General features: G+C 40.8%; 1 protein-coding gene across 4 annotated transcripts in view; it reads left to right on the top strand.

Annotated features, from left to right (window-relative positions):
* Window positions 1–20,177, top strand: part of PREX2 (phosphatidylinositol-3,4,5-trisphosphate dependent Rac exchange factor 2) — a 253,206-nt gene that overhangs the window by 213,247 nt on the left and 19,782 nt on the right. For all 4 annotated transcript variants that reach the window (XM_080938801.1, XM_080938800.1, XM_080938802.1 and 1 more), the window contains 2 exons: window positions 9,095–9,161; window positions 9,378–9,568. In XM_080938801.1, the coding sequence (XP_080794927.1) occupies window positions 9,095–9,161; window positions 9,378–9,568 (258 nt within the window). The remainder of the gene's footprint in view (window positions 1–9,094; window positions 9,162–9,377; window positions 9,569–20,177) is intronic.

Here is a 20,177-nt window from a genome sequence, read left to right as displayed (position 1 = left end):
GTGATTGCTTTTCTTCAAGTGTTATTTTTTTTCAGTGCTGATTTAATTGTCAGCTGATGTTTATAAGCTTAAGAATTCTTCCTGCATGCCTTTGAAAATATGCATAAATATAATATTTTCCTCTTCTAGGAACATGTGTATTTAGTTGTTATAGTATGACAAGTCCACAATTACACTCTCACTAAATAAAAATCAGCTGAGTATTATAACTGATTCAAATGCATAGTCTTGTCAGGAACTTCTTTACATTATGGGATTTCAAAATAAAATGAAAATTGGTGACTCATGCCTCTAATCTAAGCACTCAGGAGCCTGAACAAGGAGGGTTGACATGGTTTTGAAGCTACTTTGGTCTACATCGTGTGGTCCAGGTCAACTTGAGTATAAGACACTGTCTCAAAATGAAGGCTACTAAGAAAATATCAAAGTATGTTTGCCCATAGACTGGACTGTGTGTCATAGCTGAGGGAGTGTGTGCAACTCGATGTAATGAAGTTATAGGTGAATTTATTTCAATGAAATGGTTCTTTAAAGGGCTCATTTGAGCAGGGATTCATGGGACTAGTAATATTTTGTGTCTGAGTGTGTGTGTGGGGTTTCTTACAGGACAGAACAGTGCTCAAGAAAGGAGCAAAGTGCACACAGAGGTGACACATGGGTCTGAGCAAGATAGCATGCTGTGTAGACAGAATGGATGGGCAACGCTGGCTTCAATTCAACCTTGGGGTCCTAATGAAAGCTAAACTTTTTTAGGCCTATAAAATGAAATCTATGCTCTCTAGAAATCATCTTGAAGATAGACTTGAGCTAATTAAGGTACTAGGAAGAATTGGTGACAACTTACTATTATGTTTTTTTTTTTTTAACTCTCATTAAAGAGTTTTTCCTTGAAAACAGTGTTTCTAAGACCTGAAAAAGATGTTATGCTATTTTACATAATTTATTTATTTAACATAATTATTTAACAAAGTAGAATGATTTTTAAAGCCAAAATACTACTCAGTTGAGTGCTTTTCCTCAGTAAAATAAGTTGTTTTTGTATGACCTGATACCTACCATTAGGCTTCATTATTACAAAGTCTTCCTTAATTTTTTAATTTTTCCTTTTTAAAATTTTGCTTCTTTTTCTCTCCATTCCCACAAGAGTCTGTTTTGTCATGGTGGAGTGTGATACCCTTGGGAGTACCCCCAGGAATATTTGAGCAGTAGATACTGTCCATTGTAAATAGGTAGGCACAAGAAAAGTCTGTCACTCCTATAGACTCATATGTGGCAGAGCAAGAGTCAGTAAACACGTCTTTGGAAAGCACAGACAGGATGCTGACCTAGTCAGCTCATTTTCTGGTTCTTAGAAAGGGAAGGAGTGATGCGGGTTTTATTGACAACACTGGAGAGTAGTGAGGTCCCTGTCCACAACCAGTGTGGGAAGTCATAAAAGTGCTGTTGAACCATGTGTGCAGTGACACACTTCTCTGTGATCGTGCATGTGGACTGGCTTGTTAACCTTCTAGCAGATGATTTTGCAGTGTTTAAGTCATATCGAACTGCAAATCGGTCATCGGACATTCTCCGGCAATTCCAACTATAGAATTCATTCTATTTCCATTTATGACAGGCAGACAGGCAAACCCAAGATTGTCTTATATCCGCATTGCTTCTAGTGATGTTCGGACTATGTTTAAGGTCATGGAAGAATACTGAAGGGATTAAAAAAACAAACTATCTGTTTCCCGCTTTTCCACTTAGTTTGTGTCGCTTAAGTGTGAATCACCTTTTAATAAGATGAATTAGAAAATTATTTGCCAGAAGGCAAGTGCAATGGTGGCCCATCGCATGTAATTTAACAATCAGACATCCAGTCACACCTGTACTCAGTTGTAATAGTGGCACATCTAATCATATGCCAGATGATACCCATCACTGACCAAATGGCATTCCAGTTCTTTGTGAAACAAGAGATAACTGCTAAGACTCAAAGTGTTTGTAGGATGCATAAAAGGGTCTTGCTTCAATTTCTAATATTCTAGAATAGCATACAGTCATAGAAATAAAGATGTGTCAGACTACATAAAGAACCATGTCCATGATTATAAGTATATAAATAGAATGATGATCTCATGAATAAGTGTCTGGAGAAAAAGCCAAAATACAGCAGAGGCCTTGACTGAAAAATGCCCTCCTACTTTGTGATAAAACACTAGAGAGTCTTGTGTCTTCATCTCTTCTGAAAACTGGCTCCCCTCCATCATGCTCAGAACAAAAAGGGAGGATTGGCTGGCCAAATGAGAAATGAGAAGATGTCACTTTTGTCATTGATCTAACTTCTGTGTATCTCTCAAGACGAATTCTATTTCTTTAACTCTTTTCAACTTTTGTGGGGAAAACTACTCGTCTCTGGGGCACAGCTTGATCCTGCTGAGCTAGGATCTGGACTGTTTACCTGTTTGTGAATACAATACTGCAGTTCTTTTTTTTTCCTTACAACTTTATTTAAAAAAGAGAGATACATGTACAGGTTTTAAAAAGCATTTTGGCATAACACTATATGAATATATTGTTGTCAGTACTTAATTCTTTTAGAGGTTTGATAGCCCGCATTGAAATCCCACTAGTTACCATAAGCATAAAGTACATGTAGAAAAGAATGTAACATGGAAACAGTCAGAGTTTTCTTGGTGTGTATAGATTAAACATAATGAATACTACAGTTCTTAAAGTCGTACTTAGCATGGTTGACTGCATGAACTCATCAACCCATCCACACCGGCTTTCTTCCTGTGTGGCAAGCATTAGTTCTGTACACGATCCTCAAGGTCTTTTGCGTGATCCGTGTCATTTCAAGGATCCCTTGCAGCTCTAAATTACCTCAGGTCAGCAGTCACATGCTTCTTCCTACTCATTCCTACTCTAGCTAGCAGCTGAACTATTCCTTTCAGTCCTCTTCACACTTGAATAAATTATTGACAAGGTTTTTTGAAAATTTATTTAGGTTGGCATTTCATTTCCTCAGTGCACAGATCTGGCCACCTTGTCAAATACCCTCTCCTCTACCTTTAGTTGAACTCACTCTTTAGATGTATTGGCTTTATCTCCCCTTGTGCCAATTACATTATTCTTGGTGAAGCTTCCATTTAAAATGTTTTTTTACAATTGTGACCCATTGTAATCCTATCTGAATCCAACTCTTAAATCCTACTTTTAGGACCTTCTTACTATCTATCCACTAAGTATTTGGCGTTACCTCTTACAGTCTGCCTTTGTTGTTTTTTTTTTTTTTTTTTTTTCTTTTTTTTTTTTTTTTTTTTTTTTGGTAATGGTAGGCAGTGTATGCCAAATTTAGTTTTAACATAGTTATCTGACGTAAGTATGTATGTATGTATGTATGTGTATATATATGTATTATGTATGTGTGTATGTATACGGGCATGTATGTATATATGTGTATGTCAATTTAAGTTTAACTACTTGTTGAAATGTATGCTGTTTTCCCCTTTTCATTGTTTTTTCATTCTTTGAGGCTAAACCACAAGAATCACATAAAAATCTGCCACTTTAGACAGCTGTGACTAGCAAGCCTACAGTGGACCAGCAGGAAAGAGGAGCTCACTTGCCAGCCTTCCCAAGCTAGCAGCAACACTTTCAAGATTGTCCTAATAAGATTTTCTATATTCAGACCCAGAACCGTGACTTCACTCTTACTCACCTTAGAAGCATCATAAATGATATCAGCTTTGGCATTAATCCATTTTTACCATTAACTTTCTCCATAAAATTTGATTAAGAGGCATTGCAGGACTTTTATAATTAAGGATAATGCATTGTGAGATCATTTTCTGTCCATGGTTGGTCATATTCTGGAGGATATTGAAATTCACTATCTGTTAAGTGAAATACCTCGTTGAACAACCTCTTATCTGATGAAAAAATTCTTACATTAGTTTCTATCTCAGATCTGAACTCCCATCTTCACACATAATTGAGTTTTCAGATTTGTTGATTGTGCATATAGGAATATTGAAGTAGCCATGTCATTCCTGGTTACTTTCCTTGGATCTCTTCATTGAATCAGTGTATTGTATGGTAAATACATTGTTAATGCTTGTTAATTGTAATTGCTGGTTAATATAGGTTACTAATGACACTCCATAATTATTCATTTCCCTTCCATTATTGGTTAGAAAGTGTTAACTATAGGAACACATCTTCATGAGTCAAATATTTAACTCTGAATCTGTAGAAACTTTTATCTTGTAAGAGTACTTGAAGTAGTCAAGTTTTATCATTAGCTGATTTTCCTTTTAGTTATATAGCAGTTGAAAAATAAAGTTTCTAAATGGTGTTCCTTGAATTGGGCTACACTGTGAATCTATAAGTTGTTTTCCTTTAATTTCATCAACTATGAGTTGTTCATTTTCTTTTAATATTTTGCTGAAGTGATAGTTGGAGATTTCTGTAAAGACACGTCATTGAAATAGATTTAGACTGTCATGATCTCACCTGCCCTTAGGAGGCTGAATTAGTAGTGGCAGCTTTATCTGATTTTTCCTTATGGTATTAAGGATTAAACCCAAACTTGAATTATTCATGCCAGGATAGGCAAGAATTCAACCACTGGGCTATTCCCAGCTAGAGTGGTTTTTGTTTGCTTGTTATTTATTTTTTAGAGAACATTCTCTTGGAATGTTGGCAGCCAATGGTGCTGGCATCTTCCCTAAAGGATATTCTCCTTGGCTGGAGCTGTGGGCTGCTGTAATAGAATGCTGTTCTCCTAGCTGACTCAGAGAGAGCAGATCTCAAGTGTCAATAATGGACTTTTAGGGAACAGACTTTTCTTCTCTAACCTGTAAACAGTTCATTTCTTTTTAGTGCCAAAAACCTCATAAATTTATGACACGGAATCACCTGTATTTCATATACATAACTTTTTTGAATACAATAGTTCAAAACACGATAGAACAAAATAGCTGTAAATTATTTTAGGTGACACCTGGAATAGCAAGGAGTCTTTGATGTTTATCTTTAAAAATGATTTTATTGTATATGTATGTGCAAGTATGCACACATGGACGAGGATACAAGCTGAAACCAGAAGTTGTGAGATCCTCTGTAGCCGGAGATAGAGGCAAGTTCAAGCTGCTAGGAATGGGTGCTAGGAATCAAATCCGCATCCTCTGTAAACTGTGTGCTCTTAAGTGTATCACTTTAATTTTTACCCATCTAAAAATATTGTTTCCCTTTTTAAGAGAGGGAGGACACTATGTGTGTGAATGCACACATGTGAAAGTTAGAGACAATTTTGTAGAGTCTTTTCCCTCTGTCTATCTTTTCATGGATTCTGAAAATGATTTAACTCGTATAGTCAGGCTTGCCTGCTAAGCATCTTTGCCTGCTGAGTCATCTTCTCATCCAAGTCTCTCCTTTGGAATGACTAAAAAGCACTGCCAAGAAATCTTGACCAATGTGTGCACTTGTAGTCACTATTGTCTGTTATGCAAGTCTTATTTGCGTATCACAGAACTAGGCAGTTCGTACACCAACACTGTGCTATCTAAATAGTGATGACACTGGGCTCCTGAGAGACTAAGCCTTTTGCCCTCGAATTTCAGTCCTTTCCCTCCCACATTGCTTTCTCTTTCCAGACAAGTAAAGGGAAAAGTAGTTGGACAGGGAGAAAGTCTAACTTGGCATCACCACACACGTTCGAGTCTGCAGCTTTCCTAGATCAAGCGTGAGGGCAGAAAATGCCTAAGTCACATCTCATCACAAGTGGCCACAGAAATGCAGGTGATGAGCTGAAGGCTCTCCTGAGACCTGTGAACTGCTGGGATCTAGAACTGGGAGAAAGGCTGAGGCAGCTTCTGCAAGACAGTAGATGGTCACTGTTGGATTCTTCTACACTGGACGTCTAGAGCCAGCCCCACGAACTGAGACCAGGCATAGAAAACTGCTGTGTTCACCTTCTGGGTGAAGGATAAAAATGTGTTACCCTCCATGTCTGAGACTGCTGTTCACGGGATGCTACATTTTATTATAATCTTGGGATATGATGGGAGGAAGTAGAGCCCACTAAACTAGGAACCGAGCCAATCACTTGCTGGGTCTGTGATGTGACTATAATCTTCAGGATGTCCCCAAGATGTAGCACTCACACCTCTGATGTGAAGGCAACAGAAACGTGATTCTTGGCATAAAATGATTTAGGAAGAAATATAATAGAGTTGATAATGGAGTTATATAAAACTGAATGTAAATTTTTCTTACTCTAATGTAATTCCATAAGTCATAAGAAACCCTAACTCTAAGAAAAACAGCCATAAATCTGGCCACTGAAAATAAGTATGTTCTAGAACAGTGGTTCTCAACCTTCCTTATTCTGTGACCCTTTAACACAGTTCTTCATGTTGTAGTGACCCCAACCATAAAGTTATTTTGTAACTACTTCCTAATTATTTTGCTACTGTTATACATTGCAATGTACAGATCTGTTGTGTGGGATATCTGATATGCAACATTCCCCCCAAAGGGTTTTGACTCAGCTTGAGGACCATTGGCCCAGAAGTATTTGATCCATCAAATCGGCCTCGGAAAATATATCTGGAATTCTGAAAACATGGTATAAGGAATATCAGCTATAAAAGTATAAAATTATGGAGCAAAAAATTTAATGACCTAATTATTATATAGTGCAAATATTTATTGAGATGACCCTGTCACAGGAGTTAGACATTACAGTAATAAGCAAAGCCATCTCTGTAGTCACAGAGAAAAGAGATATTTGGGGTGGGAGCATTAATTTTTTCAAGGCAGAAATAAAGTAAGAGCGAATAGACGTCTTAACAATAAAAAGATAATCATTACAGTAAAGTTTGTGACCAAGGGACAAATTATAGACTTGGAAGGTCTTACTGAGAAAACCTAAAATGCAGTATGAATCCATAGGAAAAGGAAAGAGTGTGTGAGGGTGGAACCTGGGCTATTACGCTTTGAAAGATGTATGCATGTGTCTGGTGGGAGTGGCAAGAAAAAGCAGACAGTTTGGTGGAAAGACAAAATTTGATAATTGATAACTATAGCCATTTCAGATCTGAAAACGAGATCTCTCCCATGGAAAACTTCAGTCTGAGATCCTACCTGGTTCTATAAAAATAAGTGTATATCTGAACACCAGTGGTTAAACTATAGAACAGAGATGGGATAAAAAGGGACCCTTAGCTCTCAGCGATGATAAAACACAAAGCCTGTCTCTCCAGATCTTAAACTGAAAGCAGTATTGGTACGCAAATACTGCTGACATATAGTCTAAAATGTTATGACATAGTATGCACCAAAAGACAGTGAATGAAAATATACATTGAATAAGCATTTTTTAAAATTAAATACTGGATCTAAATTTTAAAAAGGCACGAGAATAACTCTGTAAAATAGCTGTGGGCTGGGTGGTAGGAATGCACACCTTTAATCCCAGCACTTGGGAAGCAGAGGCAAGCAGATCTCTGAGTCCAGGGCAGTCTGGTCTACAGAGGGAATTTCAGGATGGCCAAAGCTGTGCAGAGAAATTGTGTCTCACTCCTCAGCACAAAGTAATAGTTAATGGACTATGTGTAGAGAATGTAATACTATACAAAAATAATTTTTTAAAAAAGGAACAAACCAATAAGAGAGGAAACATGAGTGGTTAACAAATATACACAAATTCAAATTAAGTGGCCAGTGGTTGAAAGTCCATAAGCATGGATGTGGAAACGCACACCTGTTCTCTGCCGTCTCTGGCTGCAGCCAGCATGTGATGTTAGCATGACAGCCATGCACGTGGGCCTCCAGGAGTCTGCAAGGGACTTGTTCTAGGGGAAGGACCACCATGGGCACAAACAAAGGAGTAGAGGAGGAGGCACTCCTGCCCTCTCTGACCGTTTTGGTAGGTGATATCTTATTTATGTAAAATGTAAAACAAAGGGCAAAATGCCACAGTGTGTTAAAGGTTGGTAGTGTGTACATGGCTTTTCATACTATAACTTTGGCTATGTGTGTGTGTGCACATGAGTGTGTTTGAAATGAAAGACACATTGAACTTCTGACACCTGAAATGTGGGGTGTAATGCTAAGCTGATTAAACAGCCAGGTCAGTTTTCTGGCAATGAGTCACATATCCTCATGACTTCCATTCAGTGGTTCCCAACTCCTTACCAGGACTCACAGGGCCCGACCTACCCAGTCTAGCCCTTCGTGCCTCTCTGCTCCATAGACCAGCCTCACTGCATCTTTTTCCCCTATAGGGGATTCATGCTTTATTTCCTGATCTTTGAGAGTCTTCCTTGTGGATTGCTACTGTCTCCTGCTTGGGAAATCTAGGCAAGAATTTAAGTGCTGCTTGAATCCCTTTTGATTTTGCTCCTAATCTTGTGGCTGCAGCACAGACTGATTCGCTGGCTCATGAGAGCTGCCTTCCTGGTATCTGAGGGATGTCTGTGGCTCATGTCACTGTACCCTTGCATTGGCACCAAGCAGCGCCTGCTGTCGATCCATTGGGTGTTCGCAGTCATTTATTTGCTCGTGACACTCCTTACAGATGGTGCCTGGGAATAAATCTCAGTAGGTCATTCTGAATCCTGGGGAGCAATAACCAACTTGAGTTACTGATTTAATGAGATGCAAGCTCTTTTAGAGCAAAGCTTAATCACTGCTTTAGGAAAGAAGAAACAAATCCTCCCTCGGTAAGAGTGAAGGTCAACTGTCAAAAAGTTGTCCAGAGTGATCTTTCTTAATCAAGTTTGTAAAACGTCAGTGATCCGTGTTGCTTTCTTTTGAAAAGCAAGCAAAACTAGTACAAGTAATGAGATTACCGCAGTGGGCTACAGCCGGCCCCGGAGGGGGAAGGATCAGGAAACAGCCTTTCTCCTGTGACCCATCTTTCCAGTTCTTTTTTCTTTTTTATTTTACAAGTAACCATTGCCTTTGCATAGTCCTGACCAACCTTCTTGTCAGGGTCTTTGCTCATCTATTAATCTTTAAGCAGAAGTTGTTGGAAACCAGACGTCAGGTTCATGCATTGTATGTTCCTTGTTTTCTAACAATAATTTATTTTTGACTCTTTCAGGGCATTCTACTTGGACAAGTCGAATTCCCCACCGAATGCCACATCTAAAGCTGCCTATATAGACAAGGTAAAATAGTGGCCGCATTCACTGACCCAGTACCCTTGACGCTCGTCCGCTGCTCCTCTGAACACTGCCCGTTGATATTTGCAATCCCTGACCTGCTGCCCCTATGTAGGATGACAGTTTAGATCAGTCACCCAAAAGCTGGGACCCCTGAATTGCATGTCCCCTAAATGGACTTCTAAACATGTTGAGCTCTGCGTCCCTCGCTTTTCGTTTCAGCTCATGAGGCCTCTCAATGCTTTAGATGAACTTTACCGGCTGGTCACCTCCTTCATCAGATCCAAACGCATCGCTGCCTGTGTGAACACACCCTGCAGCGCCTCCGGAGTCGGACTGCTGTCAGTGTCTTCAGAGCTGTGTGACAGGCTCGGTGCCTGTCACATCATCATGTGCAGCAGTGGTGTGCACCGGTATGGGAACCTCTTTGCCTCGCTGGCATTTTTTTCTTGTTCCATTTTTAAGGTGGCAGGAATGGATGTAATCGGGCACAATGTGAGATATTCTCTGGCTTGGGTTTTTGTGGTTTTGTTAACTAGAGACAGACCAGTTAACACAATCCTCTATTTATGCCAGAATAGCCTGAGATTTGTATCTCTATATTAGTATTTTAGGTTCAAAGTGAGCAGCTTTTGTATTTACTGTAGGACTTCCTAGTTGAAGTCGAACTCAAAGGCCTCAACACCAGTTCCCTCATGGTGTTTAACAGACATTCTGTTCTTCGGTTGCTGACATCCCTAAAGCCAAATTATCATGAGAACAGTATTCATAGAGATGACTAACTGCCTTCCTCCTGTGGTCAGCAAAGTGATGGTCCAGGAGCTCTCTTGATAAGACACGCTCTTCAGGAGAAAGCATGCTAACTGTGTTGGCTGGAGCAGCCATGGCAGCTGCATCCTCCTGAGCTCCATCAAACTCAGCATCCCAACTCAAATCTCTCTTTCTGGTCGCTGCTTCTTTTCTTTCCAAGTTCTTCTGGAAGCAAAACCTTATAAATAGAAATAATAAGGTAGGATTTATTCTTCCCTTTCATCTAAATCGGGCCTCATGCCATGGGACAGACACTCTTAGTGTTAGGTCATTTGAACTTTGAAAGTCATGATTTCTCATTCATTTCTTAGTCCATGCAAAGTATTGAAGCTGGTGCTGTATGGCATCGTGTAGCCAGAGCGTTCATGGTGGAGATCATCAAATAGGGGCAATATAACAGTTAGTAACAGTATAACAGTTACTGAAGTTAAGGATAAAAATCACAACAATGAAGACACAATGAAACTACAGTGTAGGAAAACAAAACTCGGAAGAACAAAAGGTAGCGAGCAGAATTCCGAGGGAACCACCGATCTCTCAGAGCATGAGCTCAGAACCACTCCATGGAGGAGATGCTTCAGTTAGGATAATGGGTTACAGAAAGCGGAGAAACGCCAGCAAGGCAGCGGGCTCTACAGTCCGAGACAATTCATTTTGATGAGATAGGACCAAAGCCTAGTCTTGAAGCCCAGTATAGCATGACATGTCACAAGACAAGTTCTCGGAGCATATGACATCATCTTTTTACTAGCAGAGAAATATTTCTGACTCCCTGTTCATTCAACCTGTCCTCTCATCCATTCTTCGGCCTATGTATGATCACTATCTTCACTGTTACTGTTGCTGGGCTTACTGCATTAAAAAGTGAGAGGCCCCACCTGTAGCTAGTGTGTGTGTGCATTGTATTGTGGAGATGGAAAATACATTGTGTTACAGGTTGATTGATCCAGAGACTGGGAGGCAGAATAGTAGAAAGTAACAGCCTGAGAAGGGTTAAATTTTCTGAGGGCTGGGCAAGTTCATGAGGCCTTCAGGCGATGAGGGAGACATCCATTCACTGGTCTGAGACAGAGCTACAGAGATGGGACAAGAAGCCTTTGGCAGGAGTAGGCCTGCTGGGTTTAAGGAATAGCAAAAAGTCCACGGTGAACCCAACAGGGTGGCATCACCTTGACGGTTTGTGTTCACAATCGGTTGTCAGAGGAGCCCAACAGGCAGAGAGATGCTTGGAACTTTCCTGAAATGTAAGGAAATTCAGTCTGCCATGTAATGGGACCAGTTGTGAACAAATGTCCAAATGACTTTTACAGACATCCCACCAATGCTTTTAGAGTTTCACGGGTGTTGTCCACATTAAACAGGTCTTTTACAATTTCTATAACTCATTGATTCTTACACTAGAATCATAAATAGCACTGAAAAAATTTTAAAGTACGATTTTCTCCACTTTTACAATTAAAAATGAATAAGGGTTTGGGTTACTCACCTCAAAAGATATTTACTGAACTGTTGACAGATGCTGAATTTCAATTTAAAACTATTTGAAAATTAAGCTTTATTTTATATTTTACAGAGTAACTTGGGACTTTCACATACATTTTCATTTTTTCTGTGAAAGACTTGCTTTAGATTTATTTTTTCAGTAGGATAAAATGTGTGCCAATTTACATTGGAATTCAAAAACCCGCAGAAGGCTGTTCCTAAAATAATCCTTTAGTAATTCTAATTTAGGCAGCTAGAAAGGAAGCAAAGCAGATCCCCACCTGCGGAAGGCATTAAACAAGGAAGCTTATAGTCAGGTTCCCACCGAGAGGACAAATTCAGTGTTAATCAAATGGCAAATACGATATTTTTAACACTTATTTTTAAAACAAAACTGAGAAGCAGGCAAACCGTATAGTATCCATTTGAGTTACTTGACTGCCTTTTTATTTATAGGATGAAGGGGTGTGTCTAAATACTTTATTATTGGGAGCAAAAAAAAAAAAAAAAAAAGAGGTTTTTAGAAGGAAAGATAGGCTTAATTCCTATCAACATAACCTCTACAAGCTTAATAATGTGTATGCAGGGTTTAGAGAATGGAGTTTAAGATGAATTATGAAAATCTCATAGCACTTAGCTTGCTTTGTTTCTATTGATTTTCCCCTAGGGGTGTCCATTGTTGTCCCTGATGCTCTGTACTGACCCTCCTGAGATGTAAGCTCTCCGCTGCCATCCAGTAGAGCAAGGGAATAAGGGTGGTTTCTCTGATTTGGCAGTGGACCTGTTTAGCATTTCTGCCTTGTATGTCGACCTTTTCCATTGTGAATCTTCTCCTGATTTCTTTTTTTTTTAACTTTTTATTTATTTAATCTTTTTTTTACACTCCTTATTTTATTCCCTTCCTAGTCAACCCAACTGTTCTATATCCCACACCTCTTCCCCGCACCCCATGTCTACACAAGGGTGTTTCCACATCCCACCCCTCCACCCTACCCACCAGACATCTAAACTCCCTGGAGCCTCCAGTCTCTAAGGCTTCGTTGCATCTTCTCTGACTGAACCCAGAAATCCTTTCCTGTATATGTGTTGGGGGCCTCATATCATCTAGCGTATGCTACCTGGTTGGTGATCCAGTATCTGAGAGAGATTGGGGGTCCAAGATAATTATGACTGCTGGTCCTCCTATAGGGTCACCCTCCTCCTCAGCTTCCTCCAGTTTTCCCCTAATTCAACCACAGGGTCAGCAGCTTCTGTCCAATGGTTGGGTGTAAATACCTGCATCTGACTCTTTCAGCTGCTTTTCGGGTCTTTCGGAGGGCAGTCTTGATATGCCCCATTTTGTGAGCACTGAATGGCCTTAGTCATAACCTTGGGGCCTCCCCTTGAACTGGATCCAACTTTAGGCCTATTGCTGGACCTTCTTTTCCTCAGGCCCCTTTCCATTTCCAACCTTGCAGTTCTTTCAGACAGGAACAACTATGGGTCAGAATTTTGACTGTGGGATGGGAACCCCATTTCTCACTTGATGCCCTGTCTTTCTGCTGGAAGTAGGTTCTACAAGTTCCCTCTCCAAGCTGTAGGGCATTTCACCTAAGGCTCTCACCTCCCAGGTCTCTGGTATACTCTAGAGGGTCCCTCCAACCTCCTACCACCCAAGGTTGCTTGTTTTCTTTCTGCTGGCCCTCAGGGCTTCCCCACCTAATACCAGATCATGTTCCTGTCTTCTTCCCCCCCCCCCGTCCCCTTTCCTTCCCAGCTCCCTTCCTTCCTTCTGGTTGCTTCCTTTTCCCTCCCAAGTGGGACTGAGGAATCTTCACTTGGGTCCTTCAGCCTGTTGACCTTTTTGAGTTCTTTGGACTCTATCTTGGGTTTTCTGTACTTTTTGTCTAATATCCACTTAACAGTGAGTGCATACCATGCATCTCCTTCTGGGTCTGAGTTACCTCACTGAGGGTGATACTTTCTAGTTCCATCCATTTGCCTGCAAATCTCAGGATGTCCTCATTCTTAATAGCTGAGTAGTATTCCATTGTGTCAATGAATCATTTTCTGTATCTATTCTTCTGTCATGGGACGCAGGTTGTTTTCAGCTCTGACACACAAACAAGGCTGCTATGAACATAGTGGGACACCTGCCTGTGGAGCATCTTTTGGGTATATTCCCAAAAGTGGTATTGATGACTCTTCAGGTCAATCTATTTCCAATTTTCTGTGGAACCTCCAGACTGATTTCCAGAGTGGCTGCACCAGTGTGTAATCCCACCAGCAGTGGAGAAGTGTTCCTCTTTCTCCACATCCTCACCAACATGTGCTGTCACCTGAAGTTTTGAACTTAGCCATTCTGACTGGTATGAGGTGGAATCTCAGAGTCGTTTTTATTTGCATTTCTCTGATCGCTAGGGACTTGGAACATTTCTTCCAGCACTACATATTCGCACATCGCTTTATTAGAGCATGACAGTCTTAGTAAGAGTTCACTGTGCCCCACAGGAAAGGGTTGTCTCAGTAAGTTTGGCCCTGTTGGTTCTCTGGTTCTTACCCATTAGCTTTCAGTGTGAGATTGTGCAGCCAGAATGCACTTACCAAGTGGAAGCTCCTCACCATGGATTCTGCTTCAGCCTCATTAAGAACCGAATGTATTTACAAATTACCCATCAAGTGTATTCCGGTTTAGAAGCACAAAAGGCGCGTTCCCATCCCTTCCATTCAATGTTCAATCCACGAGTCTGCCAGCCATTACTAATTACTTGTTTAATGATTCCCCCTTCCCCGCTGTGGTTGTACATAGTACTAGCACATAGGTACACTGTTCTATGTTGCTGTCTCTTAAGTTTAAATAGCCCATCTTTTTGTTAGAATTACTGTGTCACAAACTATAAAGCTTTGTAGTTAAGGCTCCAAAACAAATGACTCTCAATGTAACACAGGTTGGGTGGGTTATCTTGGCTTTCCTTTCTTGTCTGAAGAGGACAATGGAATTCATCCGCATCTTTCTCTTAATAGAGGGACAGTTATATTCCTGTATTGCTTTGATTTATACTTTCTTGTCAACAAATGAAAGTATCTGTTGTCTTATGAATGTCTTTTCCTACAGAGACATATGTGACTTATACTGTGTTGTTACCGGTCTTGTAGATGGAGTGAGTTTTATTTTCCCAAATGGAACCTTTTAATGGTATTGAATCAACTTTGTGGCTTTTCAATTTCTGCTTTGTGCCCACACCACTTATTGTTACAGGCAATCAAAATGCTTGGAACTGCGACCAAGACCTAAATTTGTCTTTTCTTTTTCATGGTCGCATTCTTCCATGTAGTGTGTTTCGTTTGCTTGTGCTCCATATTCCCCACACTGCTTAACAGCCACCCTTTCCCCTTAACAAATACTAATCAGCATCTTTCCAATGCTGCAAAGCCCAAATATGTTTCCATCTGAGTCCCCAAGGATGCTCCTCTTCTTACTGTATTAGTGTCTGCTTTGTCAGACACTGGGAACCCACTAGGAGAACTCATCTTGAAAGGACACTGTTTAAACACTTCCCAGTGGGTGTTGGGGATTTATCTCAGTGGTAGAACACTTGCCTAGCAAGCACAAGGCCCTGAGTTTGGTCCTCAGCATTGAAAAACAAACAGACAAATAAACAAAAAAAAAACCAAAAACTCCCCAGTGAAGGCAAGGTGTCTGTGATCATAGTGTCTCTTTAGAAACCTCTCTTTGTACTCATCTTGACCTGAGTTTCAGTAGTTGGTGATCCATGGTATCTGGTTGTGGCTGTGCCAGCAGAAGGTAAGGGATTTGAGTCTAGGATTAAAGACTTAACAGGCCCAAGAAGTGCCTGGTCAAATTCTTCTGCATAAAGAATAACTTTGTGCTGTCATGATTTCTGATGAGAATAAATTTCTTCAAGGACATCAATTTTTAAGCTAATATTTCTAGTCTTTTATCAGTGGAAGCAGTCAAATGAGCTTCTGAGGCTTCCCAGCCCCCACTGTATCTTGTGAACTGCCCTCAGTACGTGAAGGGCAACATGCGTGACAAGGCCAGCTGGTTGCCATTGTGAGATACAAATACATGTCTTAGGATAAAACTTAAAATAATCCATTTTCAATATACATTTATTAGGAATAATGAGATGTCTTTTCCTACTTAACATTTCAAGACTTAATTGGGAGTCACAGGGTCGTGCCCTACCCAACAGAAGCTCAATGTGTAAACATGGCTCAGGACCCAAAGTATGAGTACAGTATTTCTAAGGGCATCAAATTCAGACAGTGAAATATAAAAGTCCAAGGAGATAAGTATTAACAATGCCACCAATGGAATAGTTTTTATTTCAAGCAAAGATAAACACTACTGACTTAAAAGTTACCATAGTCTTTCTCGGGTAACATCAGACACCATTTGTAACAACCACTTTGAGCTTTTGAAGGGCTCTTTTTTTAGTATATTTTATTCTGTCATTAATATGACATCAAAGGACAAATTGATAAATAGGCACAGGTTAGGTAATGTAGACTCTTAGGAAAGTAGAACATTCAAGGTAACCTGGCTTAGGTAATCATGGAGTCCCAGGAGGTAGGCAGCAAAGCCTTACCTGTACCGACTCAGAAAGAGACAAAATATGTCAGCAGGCACCGTTTTCTCTGGGTGGCTTCTATATGCAGGTTGGAGTCCACGTGTAGGACAGAAAATAATAAAACACCCCCATATGCAAATAAAAGGTTCAAATATATATTTAGATTTTGTGCAGAAAATACTTTAAGAGATTCATAGAAAGATGAGGAAAAATGTTTGAATTTTAAATCACTAAAAGATGGCTCAGGTGAAACATTCATTCCCAGGGGAAAGAACCTTTACAACTATTGTCTAATCTATGCACTTCCAAAAAGAGGCTCAGAAAGACTCTGTGCTGGCAAAAGATTGGAAGTGCCTCATTTTCATAACTAAGATGTCAGTTTGTCTTATGAGATCTCTTCCTTAGAAGGAATTTACAGCATTGCAGAATTTTCCAATTGCAAAATTTTCCAATAAGGAAATTAGATATTTCCAACAAGACAGCAGAAGACATAGGCCATATCTCTCCTAAACATCTTCATATCTACAAGTGATATCATTGTCTTGTCTGTCACGCTTCCTTCACTTGATTGAAATCTGGATAAATTATTTGATCTTGAAATACCCATTAGTTTCTTAAAACTTAATGTATTTTAAATACAGAATAACAACACAGAATTTCTGCCAGTCTTATCATTGTAAAGGTCCAGTTGTGGCCTCAGGATTTCTCTGATGTTTTCAAGACAGTATATGTAAAGCAAGCATTTTCTCATAGCTGCTTCCCATCACTAAAATAAGAAAAGGCTACTTGACTTATCTGTGTCCAACACTCCCATGTGAGGTCTGAAGTCTAAAGATGGGAGGGCCTGCAGTTCTGACAGGCACGATAGTGGAGAGGGGCTTTGGCCTGCTTCATTAGCTGGCAACGCAGCCCGTTAGATAAATCTTCCCTGCTACAGCCGCAGATGCCAGTGCCCCCAGCAACCTCACAGCCACAGCTGAGGCAGCCCAACCCTGTCAGTCAGAGATGAAATCACGTGGGTAGTTCAGGAAAAGTGACTTTGGTCTGTGAAGCACCGTGAGGAACAAATGCAGTGACTCAAAATCAACGCAGCTTTTCTGGCTTTCAGGCCCATTATTCAGACATCCCAAATATGCCACCATAGAGAGGAACTGTTGACCATCACTGACACCTGGGAAGGGCACAGAGTCAGGATCGCCACTGGAAGAAAATTGCACTTTTAAGGATTGTGCAGTGATGCTCAATTATGTTCTATGCTGGTTTTCTACGGTCTTTGGTAGAGCCACAATGAACAAGGACAGAAAATATCAGATACACTTCAGGCTATTGTTTAAAAGGATTGCAAAAGGCTCCAAGTGATGTATTTTAGCTGGGTTCAATTTTTCTGAAAGAGATAAGATGGAAATAATACAGGAGAAGGCCTCGTAAGGAAAGAGTAACCAGCTACCTCCTGTAGGAGCTGAGACAAGAAGTTATGTGTAGTTGCATAAGCTTGCTGATGCTTCCTGGTACCCCACCTGCCCTACCTACATGGAGCCATTCCTTAAACCCTTGAGACCCAAACACAACAAAAGCCATGCAGAATCTGTAGAAACACACTAACCAAGGACTGATCAATGATTTGGATGAACCTAGTCAGGAGAAATCATCCATGTTGCCATGCTGAAGAACAATGGCTAGATGAAAGCCTATGGAGAATAAGGACAGAGCTGAGGGGGCAGATCAGAGATCCCAGACAGGACCAGTTGGTGCTACTGAAGAGCTGCAGCTACCCTGGGTCTGTAGTCAAACTCCCAAAGTGGAGGTGAAATGCATGGGAGAGAGAACCAAGGCTGGGAGTATACAACATGGAGATGCAGATGCATACATGCTGGTGCACAGTAATGAGGGACCTGTGAACATCACTGCACAGCCAACAGTAAACACCTTGATGCTGGTTTCCACAGCAAGCAGGGCTGGTTAGAAATGTGTGTATGTGTTGGAATAGGAAGGGACAAGCTAGACGTGTGATTACCTATGATTGTTCTTTTTGTTTTATTGGATATTTTCTTTATTTACATTCCAAATGTTATCCCCTTTCCTGTTTCTTCCCTGGAACTCCCTGATATGACCCCCCCCCCCCACCACCATGTCACCCTGCTTCTATGATGGTACTCCTTTACCTACCCACTCCCAACTCCCTGTTCCGGCATTCCCCTACACTAGGGCATGGAGCCTTCACCGGACTGAGGGCCTCTTCTCCCATTGATGTCAGACAAGGCTATCCTTTCCTACAGATGCAACTGGAGCTGTGGGTCCCTCTCTGTGTGCTTTTTGGTTGGTGGTTTAGTACGTGGGAGCTCTGGGGCTTGGGTTGGTTGATATTGTTGTTCTGCCTATGGGGTTAAAAACGCCTTCAGCTCATTCAGTCCTTTCTCTAACTCCTACATTGAGGACCCTGTTCTCAGTCCAATTGTTGGCTGAGAGCATCCACCTCTGGATTTGTCAGGCTCTGGCAAAGCCACTCAGGAGAGAGTTATATCAGGCTCCTGTCAGCAGCATTTCCTGGCATCCACAATAGTGTTTGGTGACTGTATATGGGATGGGTCCACAGGTGGAGCAGTCTCTGGATGGCCTTTCCTTCAGTCTCTGTTCTACTCTTTGTCTCTGTATTTCCTCCCATGGGTATTTTGTTCCCCACTTCTAAGGACTGAAGCATCCACTCTTTGGTCTTCCAACTTGAGCTTTATGTAGTCTGTGGATTGAATCTTGGTTATTCCAAGCTTTTGGGATAATATCCATTTATTAGTGAGTACATACCATGTGTGTGTGTTTGTGACTGGGTTACCTTATGCAGGATATATTTTCCAGATCCATCCATTTGCCTAAGAATTTCATGTAGTCATTGTTTTTAATAGCTGAGTAGTACTCCACTGTGTGAATGTACCACATTTTCTGTATCCATTTCTCTGTTGAAGGAAATCTGGGTTCTTCCAGCTTCTGATTATTATAAAGGAGGCTGTAATGAACATAGTGGAGCACGTGACCTTGTTTTATGTTGAAGTGTATTTTGGGTCTATGCCCAGGAGTAGTATAGCTGGGTCCTCAGGTAGTACTGTGTCCAATTTTCTTTTAAGCTTAAGCTTAAAGAGGTATATGGAGGCCAAGCAGTGGTGGCACACTTTAATCCCAGCACTTGGGAGACAGAGACAGAGACAGGCAGATCTCTGAGTTCAAGGCCTGCCTGGTCTACAGAGTAAGTTCCAAGACAGAGAAACTCTGTCATGAACCAACAGACCAAAACAAAACAAAACCAAAAAAGATACATATGAAAAATATCTAGATTCTGTGTTGGAAGTTGTAATCTAAGATATCTTTATCTTTAATGAGAATTTCCTGTTTAATATCCTGTGCAGTGCTGGGATATTAAACACCCTTAAACACCGTTGCATTTTGGCCTTAAGATGGGTAGAGGGGGTGGAGGACTCAATTTATCAGGGCTGTCAGGATCCTGCCCTAGCTGTTGTTCCTCATGCCTGCCCTCTGCTTCCTTGTTTTCCACAGTGCTGGGCTCTGCCTGTCCTGTCTTTGCTGATCCACTAACCTTTCAGCCCTCTGAGGATCCAATCTAGACATCATAGCAGATTCCACCAGACCTGTCTGTTTGACAAGAGTCAAGTGATAAAGCTGAAAACCTTAGTAGGTGCCCAGAGGTTGCCTCTGGAGAAAACAGACAAACCAAAGAAAACAAACAAACAAACAACAACAACAAAAAAAAAAAACAGTGGCCTAATTTGACTTAGTTTGGAATTTTTTTTCCCACAAAAATGCATTTGCATGCTTCATTAAGAAGCGGGATTCTATTACATAAGTACTGTCATTCTGAAATCCCCTTTGATGCGTAGTAATTTCATCAAGCTTTTTATTTGTCACAGAAGTATTGCTAACGGTGAAGGGGGTGAGAAATACCAATAGGCCGGCATTTGGCTTTTCCATGTTCATGTTGCAGAGGTTCTGACTTTGGAGAGCCTCTTGGGCATTGATCGGTGTTTAACATGCTGCCTTTGCCCCCAGGTGTACAATTTTCCTCCGTGTAAGGTAATAAAAGCAAGGAGGCGAACGAGAGCAATGCAGCAAGAACAAATTGGTTTCTTCAATAGGGTGCTTTGAACAGTGG

Source organism: Micromys minutus (assembly GCF_963924665.1).
Source record: "Micromys minutus genome assembly, chromosome: 26".
Lineage (NCBI taxonomy): Eukaryota > Metazoa > Chordata > Mammalia > Rodentia > Muridae > Micromys > Micromys minutus.
Note: the sequence above shows the minus strand (reverse complement) of the source record. Positions and strands in the feature narration are given on the sequence as shown.